The sequence below is a fragment of the Argiope bruennichi genome, chromosome 3, assembly GCF_947563725.1.
Source record: "Argiope bruennichi chromosome 3, qqArgBrue1.1, whole genome shotgun sequence".
Lineage (NCBI taxonomy): Eukaryota > Metazoa > Arthropoda > Arachnida > Araneae > Araneidae > Argiope > Argiope bruennichi.
The window spans coordinates 87,537,589-87,559,397 of record NC_079153.1 but is presented as its reverse complement, the minus strand read 5'-3'; the positions used below and the strand labels follow the sequence as shown (position 1 = coordinate 87,559,397).

Below are 21,809 nucleotides of genomic sequence, written 5' to 3'. Positions count from 1 at the left end.
AAATATAATTTGTTCAACATAACATTTTCGGTTTCCCTTCCCATACTGAGCTTTGGTTTTCTATCTTTTTAGTCTAGTTTGTATTATAGCACCTTTATGTTTATTTCAATTTAATTTAATATTTTTGAGTAATTGTTTTTAAGCGTTTAATGTGTAATTCATTTCTGATGGATAATTCACTTTCTGCAAAAAATCTTTAGTTAATATAATTAGAAATATATTATTGCCATTTAATAAGCCTTTTTAGAATCGTCTGCTTTAGATTATGATGTATAATATTTATAAAAGTTGCAATAAACTTTATTTAGCTTACAGATTTTTTTCTTAATATTGTTCTTCTATGGTATATATCACTTAAATTTTTCCACATGTGACAGCTAAGAAATGTTTTTATTATAAATGTCTTTTTATCATGTATTGAAGCAATATTAAATTATTTTTCGGTCCATTAGTTTTATTTTCATAACCAAACCCATTTTTATTAAAACATTTTTTAACCCCAAATTTATTAAAACTTTTGATTAATGTACAGCGATCTGGTTTTTTTTTTTATTACTTTTTTCTCACCTGCTTTAAGTTTTACAGACTCAAAACAAAATTTTAACAAAACATACAAAAATTTACAGAGATAGTATGTAGAATTTTTATGATGCTTGAGACTGATATAAACATCCATTATTCAAGTGTTAAACGGCTCTTAAATAAAGTTGTGTGACAAACATTAGCTTGTGACCGCAACACTGAATGGTAGTAACATAAATGTTTTTTTGCAATGTAACGGAATGTTACAACAAATTTAGAAAAACATGCTATTACTGTCACATGAGATCATAACATTCCTTTTATGTCTTGAAGAATGACGTCAATGCTTCTGGATTCGGTTCGATAGATAAATTATTGAATTGACATGTTAATACTTATGTGCTTATTCATTCGAACAGGTGCGCCGCAAAAGATCGTTTGCTCTTTTTCGAACCGCTTTGTTGTAAAATGAGTGAATTGCTCTCGAATGATCTTAGTTCGCTGTTGAGCCTTATTATGTCGCATTTAATGTTTTACCTTATATTAGTTAAATTGTATTTAAAACTGATATTTTCACTTAAGCATTTTGGTTAAAATAGAAAAAAAAAATGAATATTTTTCTTTAGTGATGGAACAGGCTTTTTAAATTTCATATAAAAGAATTTAGTCTTCCTAAATTTTAACACTTTTTATATTATTAATTTAAATTTTGAAGTGAATATTTTGTTTCTAATAATTCTAATGTCCTCTTTGTCTCTGTGCCTGTGTTTTTTAATCAAAACAGATTTTAATTATGTATTATTTTTATGTTTTTGTAAACGAAACTAATTGCATCCAAAAAAGTTCATAAAATTCAATGTTCTTGCATTTTGATTATCACAACAAAAATACAATTAAAAAAAGTTTTTTTCGCTTTTTCTTCACGATTGTTCTTTGTCACAATTAATAATATTATGAAAAAATGTTTTATTTTCATTATAAATTAAATGTATTATTTTAAAATAAGAAAAGATTGGCATTTTTTTCCTTAAAAAATATAAAGTTTTGCTAGTGTTTAGTTGTTTATTTTTACGAACATTTTATCACTGTGCTGCACTATATTATTCGTATTTCTGTCGTCTTTGATATTTTTTCAGATAAAATTAAATTCAAAATGTGACATTGAAAAAAAATCGTCATAAATGATATGGGAAACATATAACAGATTTTTCTATGATATACAATTTCGCTATTCCGGTCTCTACTTGTAATCCGGTGTGGGAAGCGTGAGGAGCAAATAATAGGCTGCTACACAAGCGGTTGACCATGATCTTAGTATTTTGTACACAAAAAACTGCTGTTCAAATTTGGCAGTATTTATCATGTGTACAAATTTTCTGAATAAATTTGTATAATTTGTACAACAAACATGGGTTTTTGCTATTAATGCATATTTTGAAAAATTTGCCTCTGCGTGCGCGAGTGCATTCGTAAGTTCAACAGTTCTCCGATTTAATATTTTTGGATTATTGAGAGTTTATTATGTTCTAACTTGCACCTCATTTATCAAATATGTTAAACTTATAAAATATTATATAATGCTAATTAGATTTGATTACTTGTAGATTTTTCAGTACTGATAAAAAATAATTTTCAACTTTTATGAATAACAACTATTGGAAGATTTAACTTAGAAAAGATACAAAATGTGTTTTATGCTAATAAGACAATTAATTCATCTCAAAGGAATTGCCATATGAATACTTTAATATGACTGTTTTCAAAATCAGAGTAATGCGAATTCCAAGAAAATCTTGGTTTCAAATCTGTTTTGTTCTTTTTCAAAATGGGAGTAATGGGAATTCCAAGAAAATCTTGGTTTCAAATCTGTTTTGTTCTTTAAATTTCATTGTTTACTCGCCTTCTAAAAACTCGTATTGCAAGACTTTCTAAAATTTCCATTGGTAGCATCGTTTCCATTAAGAAAATTGTGTCGCAACTCCAAAATTTGAAAATAAATAGAAAAACGAGGCATTATTTTAATAAAAGAAGAAATTCAATTAAAAATTGATTAAATCTTTTTAATTAAGGCATCATCTTAAGTGTTTTTGTTCATGAATGGGAAAGAAACCAGTACTATTGACAGTTTTCTAGATCCACTTTATCTACCTTAAATAAATATTGAGAAAATGGCGTCCTTCTAGAATGTTCTTTCATTTTATTTTATTTCTAAACCAAAATAATTGAGAAAGTTGTCTTTATACCAAAAATTTCTTTTAAATAATTTAGAAAGTCGTCTTTACTTGAGAAATTTCTTTCAAAAAGATGTATAATTATATTAAATATGAATTCTTTTTATTTATCATTAATTAATGCTTCAGACATTTTATTTTTCTGTTCTGAGGCTATGAAAACCTTTTCCAACTGAAAATGAGGCCACGAGCAAAAAGAATGTTTAAGAATAAGTTTAAATTATAAGCAATTTGCGTTTCTCTTTTGCTTGTAAATTCCGTTCTTTGGAAAAAAGAGAAAAATAATACCGACAACATGATAAAGGAATGCAGTTTTTCTCAGAATGATTTCGCTTACGAAATATGTAATTTCAAGATTTGTCCTAAATTTTTGTAATTCTTTATATGTCTTGATGTCTCGAAGGTTTTTAATTCTATAGAGATAAAAGTTAATAACCCATTTTGTTTTTAATGCTTTATGAGAATAGAAAAAAAAAATCTTTTAGTTTCTAATATCTGATTACAGGTTATGATAGTTATTTCCATTTTTCTTTCTTATTTTTTTTATAGGTTTCAATTCCATAAATTTTAAACTAATAAACTGCTAAATTGAAATTCAGCAATCCAATATGTTTGTCAATTTAATGCTTCATTAAAATAGAAAAGTTATTATTATTTTTTTTTAGTTTCTAGTTTTCGATTTGATTTACAAAAAAAATATTTTCAACTATATTTCTTTCTTTAGTTTTCCTTGTTTGAAATTGAATTACGTCAATAGATTTTTTTTAAAATCTAATGATCAACTGTTATTGTCATATATTTTACCCACTTTTTAAAAATATGTAATTTAATCAAATTGCAGTTGATGATGCGATATATAAAAAAATATCTTCTACATTTTAATATATATTTTCATTATTCAAATGTTATTTATATTCCAAAGTAGAATGAATTGTAAATTTCAGAGGGGCAATTCTAAGCAGGAAAATTAGCTTGGGACCGTGAGTAAAATGAGGGACCGTGTCCATTTGAAAATAAGAATTGAAAGTTTTTGTTTAGGTCTTATCTCAAAAGTTCTCAGTTAGTGAAGTGTGATTTTTTTTACTCAAGTAATTAAACAAGACAATTTTAGTGCTTTTAAATAAAAGAAGAAGAAAAAATGACCCATTTTAAAATTAGTCCAATCATTAGAGATAGGCTTTGTAGTTTGAAATATCAAATTTTACTGCTCTTTAAAAGAATTGCAAAAATCGTTTGCTTTCATAAATAATTTGATTTGGCATTTATCAATTTGTCATTTAAGAACTATATCAGGAGAACTACGAATCCAATTATTCTTAATTAGCGGTAAAAGATTTTATTTTATAATTATGGTCTAGCTGAATATACTTCTAGCCCCCCCCCTTTTTTTTTTGTTTTCGGTTTTCGAAATGAAATAATAAAACATTTTTAAGCTTTCTTTTAATATTATACTAAGAAAAGTGGATTCTTATTTGTAGTACATTTTTTTGTCTTTATTTTCTTTAGTCATCAATTTATAATTTTTTTTTTCTTATCTTGAAATCACTTTTTTCTCTTAAAATCATTAGTATGCGACACTATTAAATTAATCGATTAATTGTTAATTAAGGTATGTAAATTATTTTGCTTTTGTCAAGAACACATAAGTGTATAATTCAACTATTGTATAACTGTAGTAAAAACTGTTGTGCTTCTGGAATACAAAATTACTTTAAAGTGAAAATCAAATTGAATAAAGCAATATTAAAAATATGCCAATTTTGTTTGAAAGGATATTAAATATTTACTTTTATATATCAAAGAATAATAAACTATTAACTGTCTACTGTGATAGTTGTTTCAAAAATTAAGTCTGCCACTTCACAAAAAGGTTTTTACAAATCTGCTATTGATGTGTTAATACTTTCTGATATTTCATATATATCGAAAAGGTATTGGAAGTATTTTGTAATTGTCAAGAATTCTAGGTCGAGATTTTGATTAACATCTTCATTGAGTCCGAAAAAAACATTTTTTTAAAAAAAATTGTATATGCCTATGAAATCTAGATTAAAATCGCAACATGCTAGACGAATTGAATTTGGTCTGCGGTCTCAACACCAAAATTATAGAGTGTTATTGAATTTTAGGCGAAAAATATTAATGGAACAGCCTTTTTACCTGTCTGTTGACATTACCTCAACAACTCCGCAAGGTAGATAGATGATATTTAACTTATTGTTTTATCAGTAGAAGTGTGAGTATATGTCGAATTTCGGGTTAACGGTCTATCTGTTCACACTTATGTGAATGCGATATCCAAAATGAAGAGAAAAAAAAATGTTTTTTGTATAATTTTTGAATAAATCTATAAAAGTTTATTTATTTATCTATCTATCCTTGTGGAAGTGTATATTAATTCAAACAAATTGCATGACAAATGAAATATATGTCCTTAGCTTCAAATCTCCGATCGGTATTAAAAGCTTAAGCCCAATTGGTTTACGAGAACATGTCTGAAGTGAATAATAGATTCTCATCTCTATACTCATCCTCAAAACAAAACAAAACAAAACAAAAAAATTATGGAAGTAGCATGCGAGAATTCATAAACAAATCGCTCTTCTCGGTATCTGAATCATGGGCCGTCACGAATAGTATAAAAGATCTACAAGTGCTGTTATAGCTACAAAATAGCCATGATCACTGATCATGGCAAGGACCAATCTTTGATCAGTCCTTACACCAACTCCTTCTGTAAGAGGCATGCCCTGTCATCGGCGATGATAATACTACCAATTCTATAGCTTCCAGAGAAATGAACTCATTAATTTTTTCGATGACTACTCATCCAGGTTCTCATGGATCCCCCACCCTACCCCAATCACACCTTCTCCGGAAAAACTGCAATGAACTAGAAGCCGGCGGAAGAACTTTCCCGTTGATTTGTTCCGGCATCGTAATTTATTCAAGTTTAAAGTACTACTAATGCTAGTAATTCCATATTTCTGCTTTATTACAACCGTTTCCATTATGATTTTTGTTAAAAGGAATTTGACTGTTTCATTAATTATTATCATTATATGTATTTCTTGTATTACCAGCTTGTTAATATGACGAATGGAATATTTTTACATCTATGTTACTGTGATTCATTTTCAGTGTTTTAAATTCTTCATTAAACTTTCCAATTAAAAAAAAAAATTCGGAAAAGATCTTTCTGTTGTGTGCGAACTACATTCTTTTTTTATCAGATTAAGAGCTCTTTACTTCCCCCCTTTTTTTTTTACAAAAATTACGATGATTGGAATTGAGAAAATGATTGCAATGCAGTGTATTAAAATTCATTTAAAACAAAACTCTTAATTCATTTCATTTAAATACGCTGCATATCATTTGAAAGCGAATCTCTTTACTTCGCTTAAAGGGAAAAACGGTGGGTTTTATTTTCATGAATATAGGGTCCCTCAAAGTAATTGTTTTTTACTTCGAAACAAGTTTCCTAAAATAACACGGAAGAACCAAAAATAGTCAAAATTTCCTTTTAATAAACTTCGAAGCTGCTGCAGTTAGAAAACTGAGTTTTTTACTTAATAATTATTAGAAATTTACCGAGCATTTACATTATTTTTTAAATGAGAATCGTGCATAAGAATTTTAAATTTTCATTTTCATATTGTAGATAGTTTCCTGAAGTATAAAATGCTTATTCCTGCCGCATGTGAAAAAGTAGAATTATTGTTTTATTCTATATATATAAAGGTAAAGCTTAATAAACGTTTCCGTACTTTATAAATGGAACGGATTTCCTTCAAGTTCCTTCTACAAATAATTAGAAGCATAACTTTATAAAATTAAAAATTGTGCTTTCTTGCATAGAAAAGAACATTTTATCTTTTATGTTGCCATTTCTATTAAATAAAGATTTATACATTAATTAGTAGATATTTTAAATCATTTCATTACAGCGTTTGATTCAGTTTTGTACCATCAATTAAAAATTATGAATAATTTATTAGAATAAAAGAAACTCCCCCCCCCTTTTTTAAAAAAAATCGCTTGGTGCAAATAAATTTTAATAAAATAAAGTTATTAAATAATAAAGAAGAATTTGTAATATTACATATAAAGGTTTTAAATTTTAAAAGTATATCTTTTAAAACATGTATTTCTTCATTTAGTATTCTGTCGAGTATTGTTTTAAAAAATAATTTTGCATTTTTACATATGATATATGATCCACATGACCGCTAATAGCTGATTTGATATGTGGCAACTTTATTGTGTGTCCAAATTTTTTTAATGATACCAGAATTAATTATAATAATTATCAGAATTAATTATAATAATTATCAGAATTAATTATAATAATTATCAGAATTAATTATAATAATTAATTATCAGAATTAATTATAATAATTTAAAAAAATATTTTTACTAAATGTTAAAATAAAAAACTGAAAATCAAAACAAAAATCCTTAAAGCATGTAGCGTTAATATAAATATAATATATTAAAGGGATTGATTTTATAAAGCATTCTTTTTCAGTGAATGTTTTTAATTTTTCTCTATCTGATTGCTCAAACAGACTGAATTCCCTTATCGAAGTACTTTCAGCTCTTATAATAATTCATAATTCATCATTGTAATTATAATATAATCTTACTATCACTTTTTCTCGTATTCACTGAAATTTTTATGGGAACCGATATATTAAGTTTTGCATCAAAAAGTTAGTGAATCTAGAGTACTAGGGAAAAATACATTACAAAAATTCCATCTTTATAAACATGAAACAAGTAAATGCCTATAAAAATAATTTGATGCAAATTATAATATAAAGAATTTCTTTTTAATTGAAATTTTTGAAAGGAAATCATAATTTTCATTTTAGATGTTTAAACTCCCTGAACAAATCCTTTCTCCAAATATATTTAAATTTAATCGAATAACAAGTTTATGCAGAATGTTAAAGCTTCTCACTCCAATATTTGACTTCATCTTTAAAATTATGAAGCCTAATTTTCAGTTTAAAAGTCACGGGATGAGAAAATATGTTGTGCATACAACGTTTATCTAATTTAATTGCAAGCTCATTCTAAAGCTCTTAAAACACTGGAGCTTCAACAAATATGTACCTTCTAAATGATGCTCGCCTTATAATCTTCGCGAAATTTCACATCTAAAGCATCATAATCTAATCAGAAAATTTTATTCGCTTAGTAATTTAACTAATGCGTATATCTTAAGCTAGATTGAAATGACGCTGTTTGCTGCATGCGACGCATTTTCATCTGTATATGTGTTTCTATTAAAGCAATGAGCGATTATTTTCGCTTAATTAAAATCTTAATTCATTATTATTGTCAGAAGAAAGCAATCTGTGAAATATACACAACCTTATTAAATTTTTCTTTCTTTGCAAGCTAACGACCTTTGTTGTCGAATTGCACGAAATTATTTAATGAAGAGAGAAATCGAATAAAATAGTAGAAAAGAGGAAAATAGGAAATAAGAAACTTTACTTTCTCCTACACGAAATGGATGATCTCCTCTTGATGAATCTCCTCATACTAGAAATTTTGATGAATCTTCATCAGTCTGAATTCTTTGAATCTGAAAAAAATAAATAGTATTAAGTCTGTCCATTTATGTGACTTGTCTTTCAACTTCTAAAGTTTTTATTATCGTATGCATGATACAATGTCATAATTTAACATTTTTAAATTTATCCATATCTGCTACATTTATAATACGGAAAAATCTCCTTTGAATTTTCCATTTCGTTAATACAGGATGTCCATTGAAATCCTTCTATCCCATATTAACTGGAGAACAGCGATAACTATTACCACAAATATGGTGTCTAGTTATTTTAAAGTGATCATACGGTGAAATGAATTACATCGCCATATGGTGACAATTTATTTAATGCCTCTATGGAAAAGGTGCAAGATATGGAGAAAGAGTCATTTAAAATAATACAGTATCATATTTTAGTACAAAAAGACACCTTGCACATTAATAATAAGGATAAAATGCTTAAAATGCTTTTTTTCGGAATCTGTGATGTCGCAAGACATGGACAAAAGGAAAAAAATGTTATTTTTCGGACAAAAATGATTCCAATATTTTTCCTGTAAAATCAGTTCAAACAGTAGCTTTCTGCCAACTGTGAATGACTTCCTATAATGTATTACCGTTGTTCATGTTGACGCATCTTACGATGTAACAAAACATGTGAGGAGTGGGATTAAAAAAAAAAAGCCCAAATCTGCAGTGTAGATGACGGAGAGAAGTTGGAATACCGAAAATAAATCCTATAATAAATAGATTTTTTACCCTTCTTTTTGGCATGTTTTATGCTGCCACAAATTCAAAAATCACGACCAAACAAATGTGCTTTTCGCACATTTAGTCCTTAGCAATTAGTGGGCTCAAGATGTCTTTTCTTACAAGATCGAAGGCATTCTACAATTTTATAGTTGACTATTTTTTCCCCTCATCTCTTGTTTCATTTTCGGATCGTGAACGCTAACTTCATTGTTTATCGTGAGATGGCGTTGTAACCAATTTCACCATGTAGTGAGTGCATGATTTTACTGTATCTAGACACCAAATTGATGGTATTAGATGTTGGCGTTCTCAAGTTAATGGTGTGGTAGAAGGAATTTAATGAACTGCTTTAGTGTGTGCTACTTATAGGTTCAACTAGAAAATAAAGATGATGAGTAAAGTTTTTCATTTGTTGATGTTCTTAACAATTGTAATAAAGCGAACATTAATAATAAAATGAGTTATTTTAAAAACGAATAACAATGGGAATACGTTTTAATGGGTGGTTGAACATCAGTGCGTTATTTGTTATTTCAAACTATTATTTATTTTCTGCAAATCTTTTATTTACATAAAAATAACAAACACACATGACTAACCCTAAATATTTAATTCTCTGTCTTTATGATAAAATTCTAATGTAATCAATTTTTAATTATTTATTTTAAATATATATTTTTTGGAATTCCGTCCAATTTCATTAATTAGAAGTCCCGTATTCTAACCACCTTCTTATATAAAACCAAACCCAACGATATAAATTGTATACAGAGTGTCCATTCTAATCGTAACTTAAAGGCCAATAAGCCGTTAGGCTGTCACATGCTTGTATTTTGAGAATGCTTTGAAATGAAGTATTATTTGAGTCAATAAATAAAAATTATTTATTGACTCTAAATTTTTATATTATTACCTGCACCTATTAGTCATACTTAGTAAAATATTTTAATTTCGGGGGGAGGGGATTCACTTTTCTCGATCAAAATTAATCGAGTTATGAAACTTTGAATTAGCTCAGTCCTTTTATTAGTAATTCTCCTTTTATTAGTAAGTAAAGAGTGGAATTGCTTTCGTTTCAATTATTAAGCATCTATCAAGAATATTTTATTAATTATAACTTTAATAGGATAGCAAAGTTTGTAAAAGAATTTAGACGCCAGTTTTTAATTTTTTTTCAGCTGTCCATTCAGTGATTCATACAATTGTTTAAACCATTTTCAGTATTTTTGCAGCAGACAATATATGTTTATCTCTAGTGATTTAAAATTTTGCTATTGGACCACGAATAGAGTGGACATTGATATGCAGAATACCATTTGATTTTCTCCGTCTTTCATTGGTCAATATTAAAAATTCTTTATCTGGATATCACCGTAATAGGTTACATAAACACTCACGTGATCACTGTGTTTGTAAGAGACATCTGGCCATGCACCGTACTTGCGTATGAGACATTAATATGGAATGCACGCGCTTCCATTTCTTGCCTCGCGTCATTTGAAGATCGGCTCGTTTTTTCTTAGTATCTAAACTTGTCCAATACACGTGAAGTTTGATTGGTTTACAGGTGAGATGTCATTTCGGATTAGATTCGTATGTTTTATTGTTTTATATTGCTTACTCCGATGTAAACATGGTATTATGCCTCTTGTCTTTGATCGTTTGGCTATTTTGGAGGGCTAAATGCCAAAAACAGGAGTAATTTGATGAAGTAAGCCGTAACATATATGAAATATCAGTCCTTTTTTTTTTACTTAATGTGGTGATCATTTTCATCTTTTTTTTCTATAATTTATATAATGATTCGTTTAATTAAAAGTATGCTTTTATTTCTTTTGCTTTCAGAGGAATATGTTGAAGTACAGGAAGTTGCTCAGCAACACTAGACGATCAGATGTCTTCTTAAAAGAGCTTAAAGTAAGTGTTGTTTTTTCTTCTTAACTGTCTGAATAGTGAAAAATGCAGGCATTAGTAATAAGTTATGACTTTAGTATGAATTAATTATCACAAAACTCAGAGAATAATTGTGGAATTTAAAATCTGTTTTAATCGTTAAACCGAAGATCCTTTTTTCAAAGCAATAACATTTCACTTCGGTGGCTTAATTACCATATTTCATTTTTTCCTTTTCATTTTCTCTAATAAATATATATGTATGCCCCAAATTTCTAAGCAATTTTCAAGTGATATATATATTTTCGATGTAATGCAAAGAATTCGAAAATCATTCTCTCTCTCTCTCTCTTTGCGATTTATTATATTCAAAATATTTAAATAATTATTCTTAAAAAAGGTTTTTAAATTGACTGTTTATCAATTTTTTAATTATTAAAAATACGGGACTTAATTTTATTTAACATTTGTCTCAATATAGTAGTTTTTAATGAAATTTAAAAGTTAAATTGGGCTTTAACCGGTTTATTATTATTTGAAAAGAGTTTATTTACAATATTTCTTTTTATGCTGCCACCTCTTTTAACATTGCTTCTTTCTAACATTAAAAAGAAATGCTCGAGGTAAATGTGCGACAAGTACATTTCTTCCAACAAAAGAGCGATATTTTTCCGGTACTAAATTAACGATACTTTTTAATGTAACGATGTCCATTTTTGTTATAAATTTATATCTGTTTATTATCGCACAATTATGTTTATTTCACATGTGTTATTTTAATAATTATTAGAATAATCATTGTTAATAATCATTTATCACTATGGAAGAGGCAGAATCTTCAAATTTTCAGTTATTGATGGGGAAATAACAATAAAAGCTAAGCTGTTTTCCTCGAATATGATGTCTTTAAGATATATTGGAGATGTCAATATGATGTAATTTTAAATTACTCTAAATGTTTTGAAAATGTGAAATTGTATTTATAGAGAGATTGCCGTGGTTAATTTCTTATAGCTCTTTTGACGATTCAGGCTTTTATCAGCAAATTAAAATAATCTCAGTTTCCGAATTCCTAAAATACGCAGTTTTGTACTTATTAACTATACACGTGATATTTAATGTCATTTAAGTATTTATTCAAAGAAAACAAAAATCGGGAATATCTGCCGACATATAACAGGGTGTTTTTTGCACGATCAGAATTAATAATGCACAAATTAGTAAATTGGTGATTGTTTGTATCGGAGGAAATAATTTTTCTAACTTTCATCAAATAATCTCCGTGAATTTCATTTTGAAATTTATATTGCATTTTGTTTGAGGGAAAAGGCGGACAGCATAGTATAACGTAGCAGCTACACGCAATTATACATACAGTGCATAAAAAAAAAGTTGGGCTGCAATAAGAATCCATTTTGTTGTTCAATATTTTTTAAGCAAACTGTACTTTCAAAATTATATTTAAAAAAATATATATAATTTTTTTCTAGATTGAGATGATTTTAATCTAATTTAATAAAATATTGCAATTTTGCAATAGTGCAAAGAAGAAATTTTGAGGTTTTCACTGCCCCTCCCCCCCAAATAAAACGTGGGCATTTATTTTATCTTCACTGTACGTTGCTATATGCAAAGTTTAAAGAGGCTCAGGGTGTTTTATTAGTGCGTATTGAGTCCGAGTTTTAATTTATTCTGCTTGGTTAAGTTTTCGGAAATGAGCAAATCCAAACTTCTATAGATATGAAAAGTTTAATTGTAAAACTATGGAAAGAAAAGAAAAATATACGATATATTGCAGAAATTGTGAAAAAGACGTCATTCAACACTACATTGCATAATTAATATGTATAAAATGTATGTATTTCTCAAAAGCCTTATGGAAATGGTCGGCCCTAAAAGATTTCTTCACTTCAAACAAAAAGACGAATATTGAGATTTGTGAAAGAGTATCCTAAAATTTCATCAGTAAAGATAGCAAGAGATTTGAATGAGGAATGTGTTGTCAATGTGCATCCACAGACTATAAGGAATTTTTTACATTATAAGGAATTTTGATCGGATGGCCGCAGCTTTGTGTGGCGAAAGGAAAGGTACTAAAGCAACAAATATAAAAGCAACTTTAAACATGGTGGTGGTAGCGTTATGGTGTGGGGTGCAGTGGGAGCTAGCGGAATTGGAAACTTAGTGTTTATCGAAGGTACGCTGTACAAACTAGTGTACATGAATATTCTAAAATATAATTTACCAGATATAGTTGCAAAATTGAATTAAAATAGAAATTGTTTTAAGATAACTGTCTTAAGCATAACGTTCGCATCGTGAAAGAATGGTTATTATATAATGTACCGAAAGAATTTCTCCATCCTCCACAAATAATAATCGAGCATCTGTGGGCGTTTATGGGGAAAAAATTGCGAGATGAAGGAAATTAAAAATAAGGAATTAAAAAGTGATCTTCAGAATGTATGGGATAGTGTACCAACAGATTTAATTGAAAAAATTGATCTTTTCGATGAATAAGAGGTTAGAAGCTGTTATAGCCGCCAAAAGACATCACACGGTGTATTAAATGTTAAATTTAAAAGTTATTTTTGTAACCTTGTATAAGTGTTCGATTTTTTTCCCCTGCTGTTAAAAATGATACCATCACAGTGTTCTTTAACTTTATAATTTAATATGTATGTATTATTGAAATCAAATCAAGCTGTTTGATTTATTTTTGAAATCGTCTTTCTTCTGAATTTAATTTAAAGGTATAATGTAGTGCAAAATTATTAAACGATGAAATCGTGTAAGCCTGCTGTCCAACTTTTTTTTTATTTTATTCACTAAATGTCAAATGAGTATGTCGCCACAGTAATATACTTGTTTACTACCCAAGCACTAATGAGAACTCATTCAACAAATTTTCCTTCCGATTAAATTATTTTAAAAGTCTATCGTTAAAGAGAAAGATGCAATTTCTTGGAAAATCGGGAATCAATTCGGGGAACTGGAGAAAATTTGAACAGCTTCTTTTCTAGAATACATGTTTGTACCGAGATTGCTGTCGAAATCTAAAATAACTTATTTCAAAGACTTCTGTGATTAATTCGACGAAAAAGAGGTTTTTCATTAAATAAATGCATTTAAGCGGAAATGTATTTGAGTATCTTAAAACGAGTTTTTTCTGAGATGTTCTTGAATGCTTTAGAAATTCTGATATTTACGTAAAATATAAGTACCTAATGGCTAATCAATAAAAACATATACCTGTTTTTAATGCTGCCATTGGAAAGTATTGATTTCTTCTTTCCCATTTTTTTTTGCTTTTTTATGTCTTGCCTCCAAAAATACTCAAGCAATAAATGAGCTGCGACTGTGTTTTTATGTTTCTTGGGATTAAAGAAAACATTTCTTTTTACAAAATGATCTTTTGCAATAAGAAATTCGATTTAGTTGCAATTTTTTTTCAAAAATTTTACTAGATTTTACTTTTCTCTTTTGCTTCTTCAGTTCTTTTGCTAGTTAAGACGAGAAAAAAAAATTATTTTAATATGAAAAGGTTTTTTTTAGAACTTTTAATTGTTTGTAACGGGATAAATTGATTTGACCTTATAAAATGAGTTTAAACAATTTTTTTTTAACATTTTTTCCACTCTTCTTGGTAAATGTTTTCTTAATTTTTTTCAACGTCAACTAATAATATCTTGAATATTTCTTGAACACTGGTTATTAATTTGGGTGATTGTAGAATGACAAATAATTATTTTGTGAATCTTTTTTCAGAAATAATATCAGTCTTTTCTCAGTTTATCTGTATTTATTTTTTAAAAGTTTTTTTATGTTTTGATTTTAACCACACATTTATTTCTTTTCTTTATATTCAAGCAAATATTTGCATCATTTGGACAATTTTACATTTCGTTTCGTTACAATGCCAGAAACGTACGTCAAGAAGTGTGTGTTATTAGTGCAAGATCCAGACACATGAAAGCACTTATGAATAGACACACACAGAGAGAGAGGGAGAGAGAAAGATGTCGCCATAGTAATATACTTGTTTACTACCCAAACGCTAATGAGAACTCATTCACCAAATTTTCCTTCCGATTAAATTAATTTAAAAGTCTATCGTTAAAAAGAAAGATGCAATTTCTCGGAAAATCGGGAATCAATACGGGAAACTGTAGAAAATTTGAACAGCTTGTTTTCTAGAATAAATGTTTGTACCTAAATTGCTATCGAAATCTAAAATAACTTATTTCAAAGACTTCTGAAATTAATTCGACGAAAAAGAGGTCTTTCATTAAATAAATGCATTTAAGTGAAAAATTTGAGTACCTTAAAACGAGTTTTTCCTGAGATGTCTTGAATGCTTTAGAAATTCTGAGACTTACGTAAAATATAAATACCTAATGGCTAATCAATAAAAACGTATTCCTGTTTTTAATGCTGCCATTGGAAAATATTGGATTTCTTCTTCCCATTTTTTTGCTTTTTTTATGTCTCGAAGACCAAAAATACTCAAGCAATAAATGAGCTGCGACGGTGTTTTTATGTTTCTTGGGATTAAAAGAAAACATTTCCTTTCACAAAATGATCTTTTGCAATAAGAAATTCTATTTAGTTTTAATTTTTTTTTCAAAAATTTTATTAAATTTTACTTTTCTCTCTTGCTTTTTCAGTTCATGTGCTAAAAAATTTTTATTTTAATATGAAAAAGTTTTTTTTTTTAGAACTTTAATTATTTGTAACGGGATAAATTGATTTGACCTTATAAAATGAGTTTAAACAATTTTTTTAAAGCATTTTTTCCACTTTTCTTGGTAAATGTTTATTTTTTTTCAACGTCAACTAATAATATCTTGAATATTTCTTGAACACTGGTTATTAATTTGGGTGATTGTAGAATGACAAATAATTATTTTTTTAGTCCTTTTTTTAAAAAAATATTAGTCTTTTCTCAGTTTACTGTATTTATTTATTTTTTAAAAGTTATTTTATGTTTTGATTTTAACCATACATTTATTTCTTTTCTTTATATTCAAACAAATGTTTGCATCGTTTGGACAATTTTGCATTTCGTTTCGTTACAATGCCAGAAACGTACGCCAAGAAGTGTGTTTTATTAGTACAAGATCCAGACACATGAAAGCACTTATGAACACACACATAAGGAGAGAGAGGGGTGGGGAGAGAGAGAGAGAGGTTTTTGTATATTTCAAAAGAAATCTTTTTTGGTAAATAGCTGACCTAGAATTTCTATAAGGAGTGTGATTTTTATGCGATTTTCTAGCTAAAAATTAACTTTTAAAGCTTCTGTGAAATTATGTCATGAAAAGCGTAACAAAAATTAGAAGCTGGCTACACAAATTAACGTCAAATTACTTTTTAATTTTGAATTTAAGTGATTAGAAAAATAATTTTAGAATTGAGGCGAATTTTTTGTATTTAAATTAGTGTGGATGCCTGTGTGTGTTAGTAGCTGCTAATTAGTTTTGCTTTTTCCGGGTGGGTGGCAGTTTATACGCGAAATAAAAATATGCTTTTTTTTTTTTTGTATTTACACCTTTTATTTCCAAACTTTATTTTCGAATTATTGTATTTTTCGGTTTGTTAGTAAAAATATAATATATATATATATATACACACACACGAAAGTATGATATTATTGGTACGTTGATATTTTTGAAAAGACTGCAGCCCCTTTCCGAAACAATCAAGACTTGTATTCGTAATTATTTTTTTTTAAATCTATGTGAAATGAAGAATACTTTTATTGTTGTATTTAAAACATTTTAGGTCTTTTCATCCCATGATCATTTAGGGAACGTTGCGCTCTAAGTTTGCGTTAATTAACAAACATCAAACTGGTATCTTGCGTTTTGTTATGAGAATTTTAAAGCTTTCGAAAAATTCTTAATAAAATTATTGACGTGGGCCACCAACATACGAGATCATCAATTATTTGTTTCGTCCTAATGGTTTTGTAGTGATGTATGCTCTGAAAATGGCTTGAATGCTCATCATGCAAAGAAGTTCAAAATAAATCTCGGGAAATGTAGTCTTAGACATTTGAAAAATAGCCGGGAAAGCATTTCTGGAAGATTAAATGTAGAGCATTTCAATCTCATTCATATTCTTATTATGATTTTCTCTTAGCCTTTTTTTTGGTGACCTATATTTCATATCAAAAGTCATATATATATTATTTTCCTTTCTTTTTTTTTTCCGATATCGCGTAGTCTGGCGATTTATTTTAGTGTTATTGAATATCATATTGAAAATTTAAAGAGGATTGATTTTCTAGTTCGGACCATCATAGAACGATAATATTTTAGCCTATCTTTATGCTTAAAATTTGCTTTAAAAGTAATTAAAAATAACGAAAATACAGTTTTGCCCTTAGTTTTTTTAAAGAAAAACTTTTTTTTTATTGTTAAATATCCATATTAAAGTATTGCATTTTTTAAAATCTAAAATGTACTTCAATGTTATTGAGAAAAATGTTAAAATTTTGAAAACCCTTTCTTGAAAGCATCTGCTCCTCAAGAAATTAATTTCTCAAATTTGATAGGCCCAATCGATTGTATGTACGATTTTTTTCGTCATACAATACGCAATATAGATAATATGTTAACTTATAAACATTACAATATTAACATGTTGCATCTTGGGTACATGCTTGAACCTAATATGTTTTGCTCTTTGTATTTCAGAGCTTGGTCGAGATGACGCTGACCACTCCTCTCCAGAATGACTCTATTTATAACTCTCCTCTCGAACTTATCTCTGAATTACTACAAGAAGTAAGTATTTCTGCTTTAATTCATTTTTACTTTCTTGAGTACTAAATTCTGTGGAGAGCCGCAAAATAATCGAACTCCATAACTGGACAAATTTCACCGTTTCGCACCTTTCCGATTCCTAAAAGCTTGTATTTGGATTTTTACTTTCTCGATACAAATATGCTATTGTAACTGTCAAAAAATTCGAATTCGAGATTTCAATAAATCTCCATATTTCAGATCTCCCTGAATCTGAAAACATATTTTTGAGAAACATCCATTTTGAGCTAGATGTGTGAAATTTACATCAAATTTGTAGATTTTTTTCAAATTTTGAATGAAATCTACTTGCATCATCCATATAATTTTTTTATATGGATGATCGATCAAGTTGATATAACAAAACCAGGTATCAATTCAGCTCTTTTTGTGATACGCGTCGCAATGCGCAAAATATTTAAGGTGTATGTACACACTTGAAACTTCGAAAATCGTTCAAAATATCGAATATTTTTTTATTGCTTAATAATGTTCTCTGATCCTTTAGCTTTCAAACGATACCAAGATGTTGTCCATATTCGAAATATTTCTCGAGTTATAATTATTTTTCTTGAGGTGCTTTCATTAAAAACTCTAGTTACGGTGTTTTTAAAACTCATTTTATGAAGAATGATATTTTTCCACTATGTTGCTTCATTCAAACAATCATAACTCAACAAGAAATGAACCAAATACAGTTATTTATATATCAAAATAATCTGTATGAAATAGCGGATGTTTTGTGCCTCAGTCAAAGTTATATTTATAGAAATATATTTTTAATAGCTATTTAAAAGTTAAAATGACAGAAAAAATCTCGCTTTTTCTATTCTTCGTTAATGAAAAAATTGTTTAAAAAAACTATACATTTTTATAACTTTATTGAGACAGACAACATGAAGACTAATATTAGGCATCATTTCCAACTGGAATTGTGTATCTGTACAAATTAGAATTTAAGATATCATGTTTCGAAAAATAGGCTAATTAGCGCATTAAATATTACTTAATTAATTAATAATTATTGTAATATGTTTTTTTTCTCACTGAAAAAAGTTTAAACATATATTAATAACCTACTGTAAAAAAACTGGATTTTTAAAGTTAAAATTAAAAAAAAAAAAATCTTCTAGTGTGTACGTACACCTTAAACAATGGCTATGATTTCGATTGACCTGAAATACTTTCTGAAAGTATATTATCGAAGACAATTTGATATCATTTCTGATTTATGGCAGCCACACATTTTCATAAAATTTCCCGCAAAACGATTCTAACGCGGCATAAAAAAATTACCATTTTTTTTTTTTTTTTTTTAAGGAAATGAAAGACAATTTGAATACAACATTATACTAAAGCTATTCTCCCACGCCACCGTGAACGCTCTAACTTACTTTCTCTCCGTTATTTTTGTGGCAGAAATCCGAGGACGCTGTTAAAATGTTTCTTTTTCGACCCTTTGTATGGAAGTATGTTTCCGTGCCTCTGTGACACCCTCTCGCCTCCTTGCACAAGCGTGAGCATTGTTCCCCGCACTTATTCTGCATTTCGCCGTCGTTTTTACCCGGCGGCTTATGCACTTAACTTTTGTCGAGTCCGGAAGAAAGTGCTGCTTTCTGATAAATAAGCGCACAATTTGGCAGTCGGCCAATATAGAGGTAAACGAACTCGAGTTTGCATGCATCGGGGGGGGGTGCCTGGATTATTCCACTTACTTTTCTAAGTGTTTTTATTTATTTATTTATTTTTTACCATCGTTTTCGGAATTCAGTAGTGGTAATTATTCATCGCAGACTTCAAGATTTTGTGCTCTTGATATTTCATGGAATGCTATGAAAAAAAAAGCAATCAGATTTCGTTTGTGAAAACTGTCGAGATATCAATGGGGTCTAAGTAAAATGACCACTGGTCCCAGTCAAGAATTTGAATGAAATATTCCTGATAATCCTTCTTTCATTGGAACGTATGAATCGGATGGTTTTACATTTTAAAAATTTAGTTTCTAAAAAATTGTTTTTCCTAATTTTTGCTGTAGAATAAGACTAAGTGTGAATGAATTAATTTGAAGTGTAACTTATAATGGTAATAACAGAATATATTATTTATTCTCTTATTAATAAAATATTTCACTGTATCTGATTTTTATTTAATTATTGTCCCAAACAGTATTTTGTATTGGGGGTATGGAGGCTCTGCGGTTGGTGTTAAGTTCTTGGCTTCGGGAATATAATGTTTCATCTTCGAAACCCAATTCACATAAGAACTCTTATATAAGCGGGTCTGGCGCGTGTTAAAACTCTGGAGAATGGCTCATGTATCGCTCTCGTCATTTGATTAAGATTTAAAATTAGACTTATTACAAAATAGCCCATGCCTTTCTTCGAAATGGGGCGTAGATATATTTTAAGTAATAAAAATAAATCTCCGATGACATACTCGAATTTTAAAGTATGCTCATTCTGAAAATCTGGTCATTTCTTTTTCGTACAGAAATATGCATTTTTAACCTTCGTTACATTTATTTAAAATAAATTGACCCAATATTTGCTGTGGGAACTTAAAATATGTGAAAAATAGTAGTAATATTTGCAGATAAAATAAAATGGTTCAGCTTTTAAGGAAAAGCAACTATATATTCGATGAGTTTATTATCAGTGCGAAAAATGCTTTAATCTTCATGGAGTGACAATTGGTTGAATGGAATTGTGCAGTATTCTTTCGTATTATTGATGTTGCATTACCTCGTAGAAATTTTCATACCTCACATTTTTACCCATGGATAAGAAAAAAATAGAAATAGACGAGCCAACGGATTACAAAATTATTTGAATTTTTGTTGCACCGCTTTCATAAATTGAAGGTCACATTTCTAATTATCTTCTGTATCCTATATTAATATAAATCAAATGTGCAAGTTTGATACGAGAAAAACAAAATGTAAAACTATAGCTCAACTCGTATTTAACCACCTGACATAGTGAGAAAATACGATTTTCTCGTAAATCGAAAATTTTGGTATATTGAAACCTCTGGTAACTGATAAATAGAAGCATTCTCTTTAAATTATACCTTTATTCTTTTCTCTGGTGATTAAATAAAAGATAAGATTTTTAACAGCTTTTAAAAGTTTTTGTGAGTTTATGGCTAGGAACTCAATCGGCACAACACAGAAGTTGAAAGGAAAAAGCTTGTGAAAGCTATTAAAATTTATATACTTTCCAATAGGAATGAAATCAGTTGAATTTATCGATACCCAGTTGAACAATTATTTTTAAGCCGAATGATTTTAACGGAATACCACAGCTTGACTTTTGAACAGTTAAAATTGCAGAAATTAGACCTTGAGAAGTTTCAAAAATCCAGAACCTCACATAGCTAGGAAAGTTAAAAGCAATTCAAGTAGTTAGAAAATGATTATTCGATTTATTTTAGTTCTTAAATCTTTTCGTACCAAGCGTAAAACGGGTGCCTATACGGATATAAACGGACGAATTTTCTGTTTGGGAGGAAAATTATATAAAAACCAAAATAATAATGTTATTTTTCAAATTCTAAATACATCATGCTTATTATGTATGCAGTTATTGAAAAAAATAGATTGATTTGTCTGAACCATTTATTGATTTTATAAATTTTTAAATATGAAATTTTATCATAACAATAGCAAAGCTACCCGTTCTGAAAATGGGATGATCATATTCTTATTAGCCTTGAACAGAAATATTATTACTTTATCACCTTCTGATTCACTTTACCCTTTTAGTGTCGAACGGCGATAGAACGTCGTTGGCACTTTTCGCTTGTGTACCAAACGACGATATATCGTCGTTCGGCAGTAAAAGGGTTAAGACTGTGTGTGTACGCTTGCATGTGAATGTGTAATAATTGTAATTTATCCGCATTCCGAAAATTGTTTTTCTAATCACCTCAACTCGGGTTTCATTTGAACTGCTTAGTTGTGCGGAGCTCTTATTTTCCCTACGCTGACTCTCCCCCTACTGAAACCAAGAATGCTTATTCTGCAAACTTCAATTCTAT

At 28.5% G+C, this 21,809-nt stretch overlaps 1 protein-coding gene across 1 annotated transcript in view; it reads left to right on the top strand.

The window, feature by feature from the left end:
* The window catches only part of LOC129963108 (C-Maf-inducing protein-like), a 184,915-nt gene that overhangs the window by 115,202 nt on the left and 47,904 nt on the right, over nt 1-21,809 (top strand). Inside the window, exons 4-5 of the mRNA XM_056077182.1 lie at nt 10,915-10,986; nt 17,664-17,753. Coding sequence (XP_055933157.1) covers nt 10,915-10,986; nt 17,664-17,753 — 162 coding nt within the window. The remainder of the gene's footprint in view (nt 1-10,914; nt 10,987-17,663; nt 17,754-21,809) is intronic.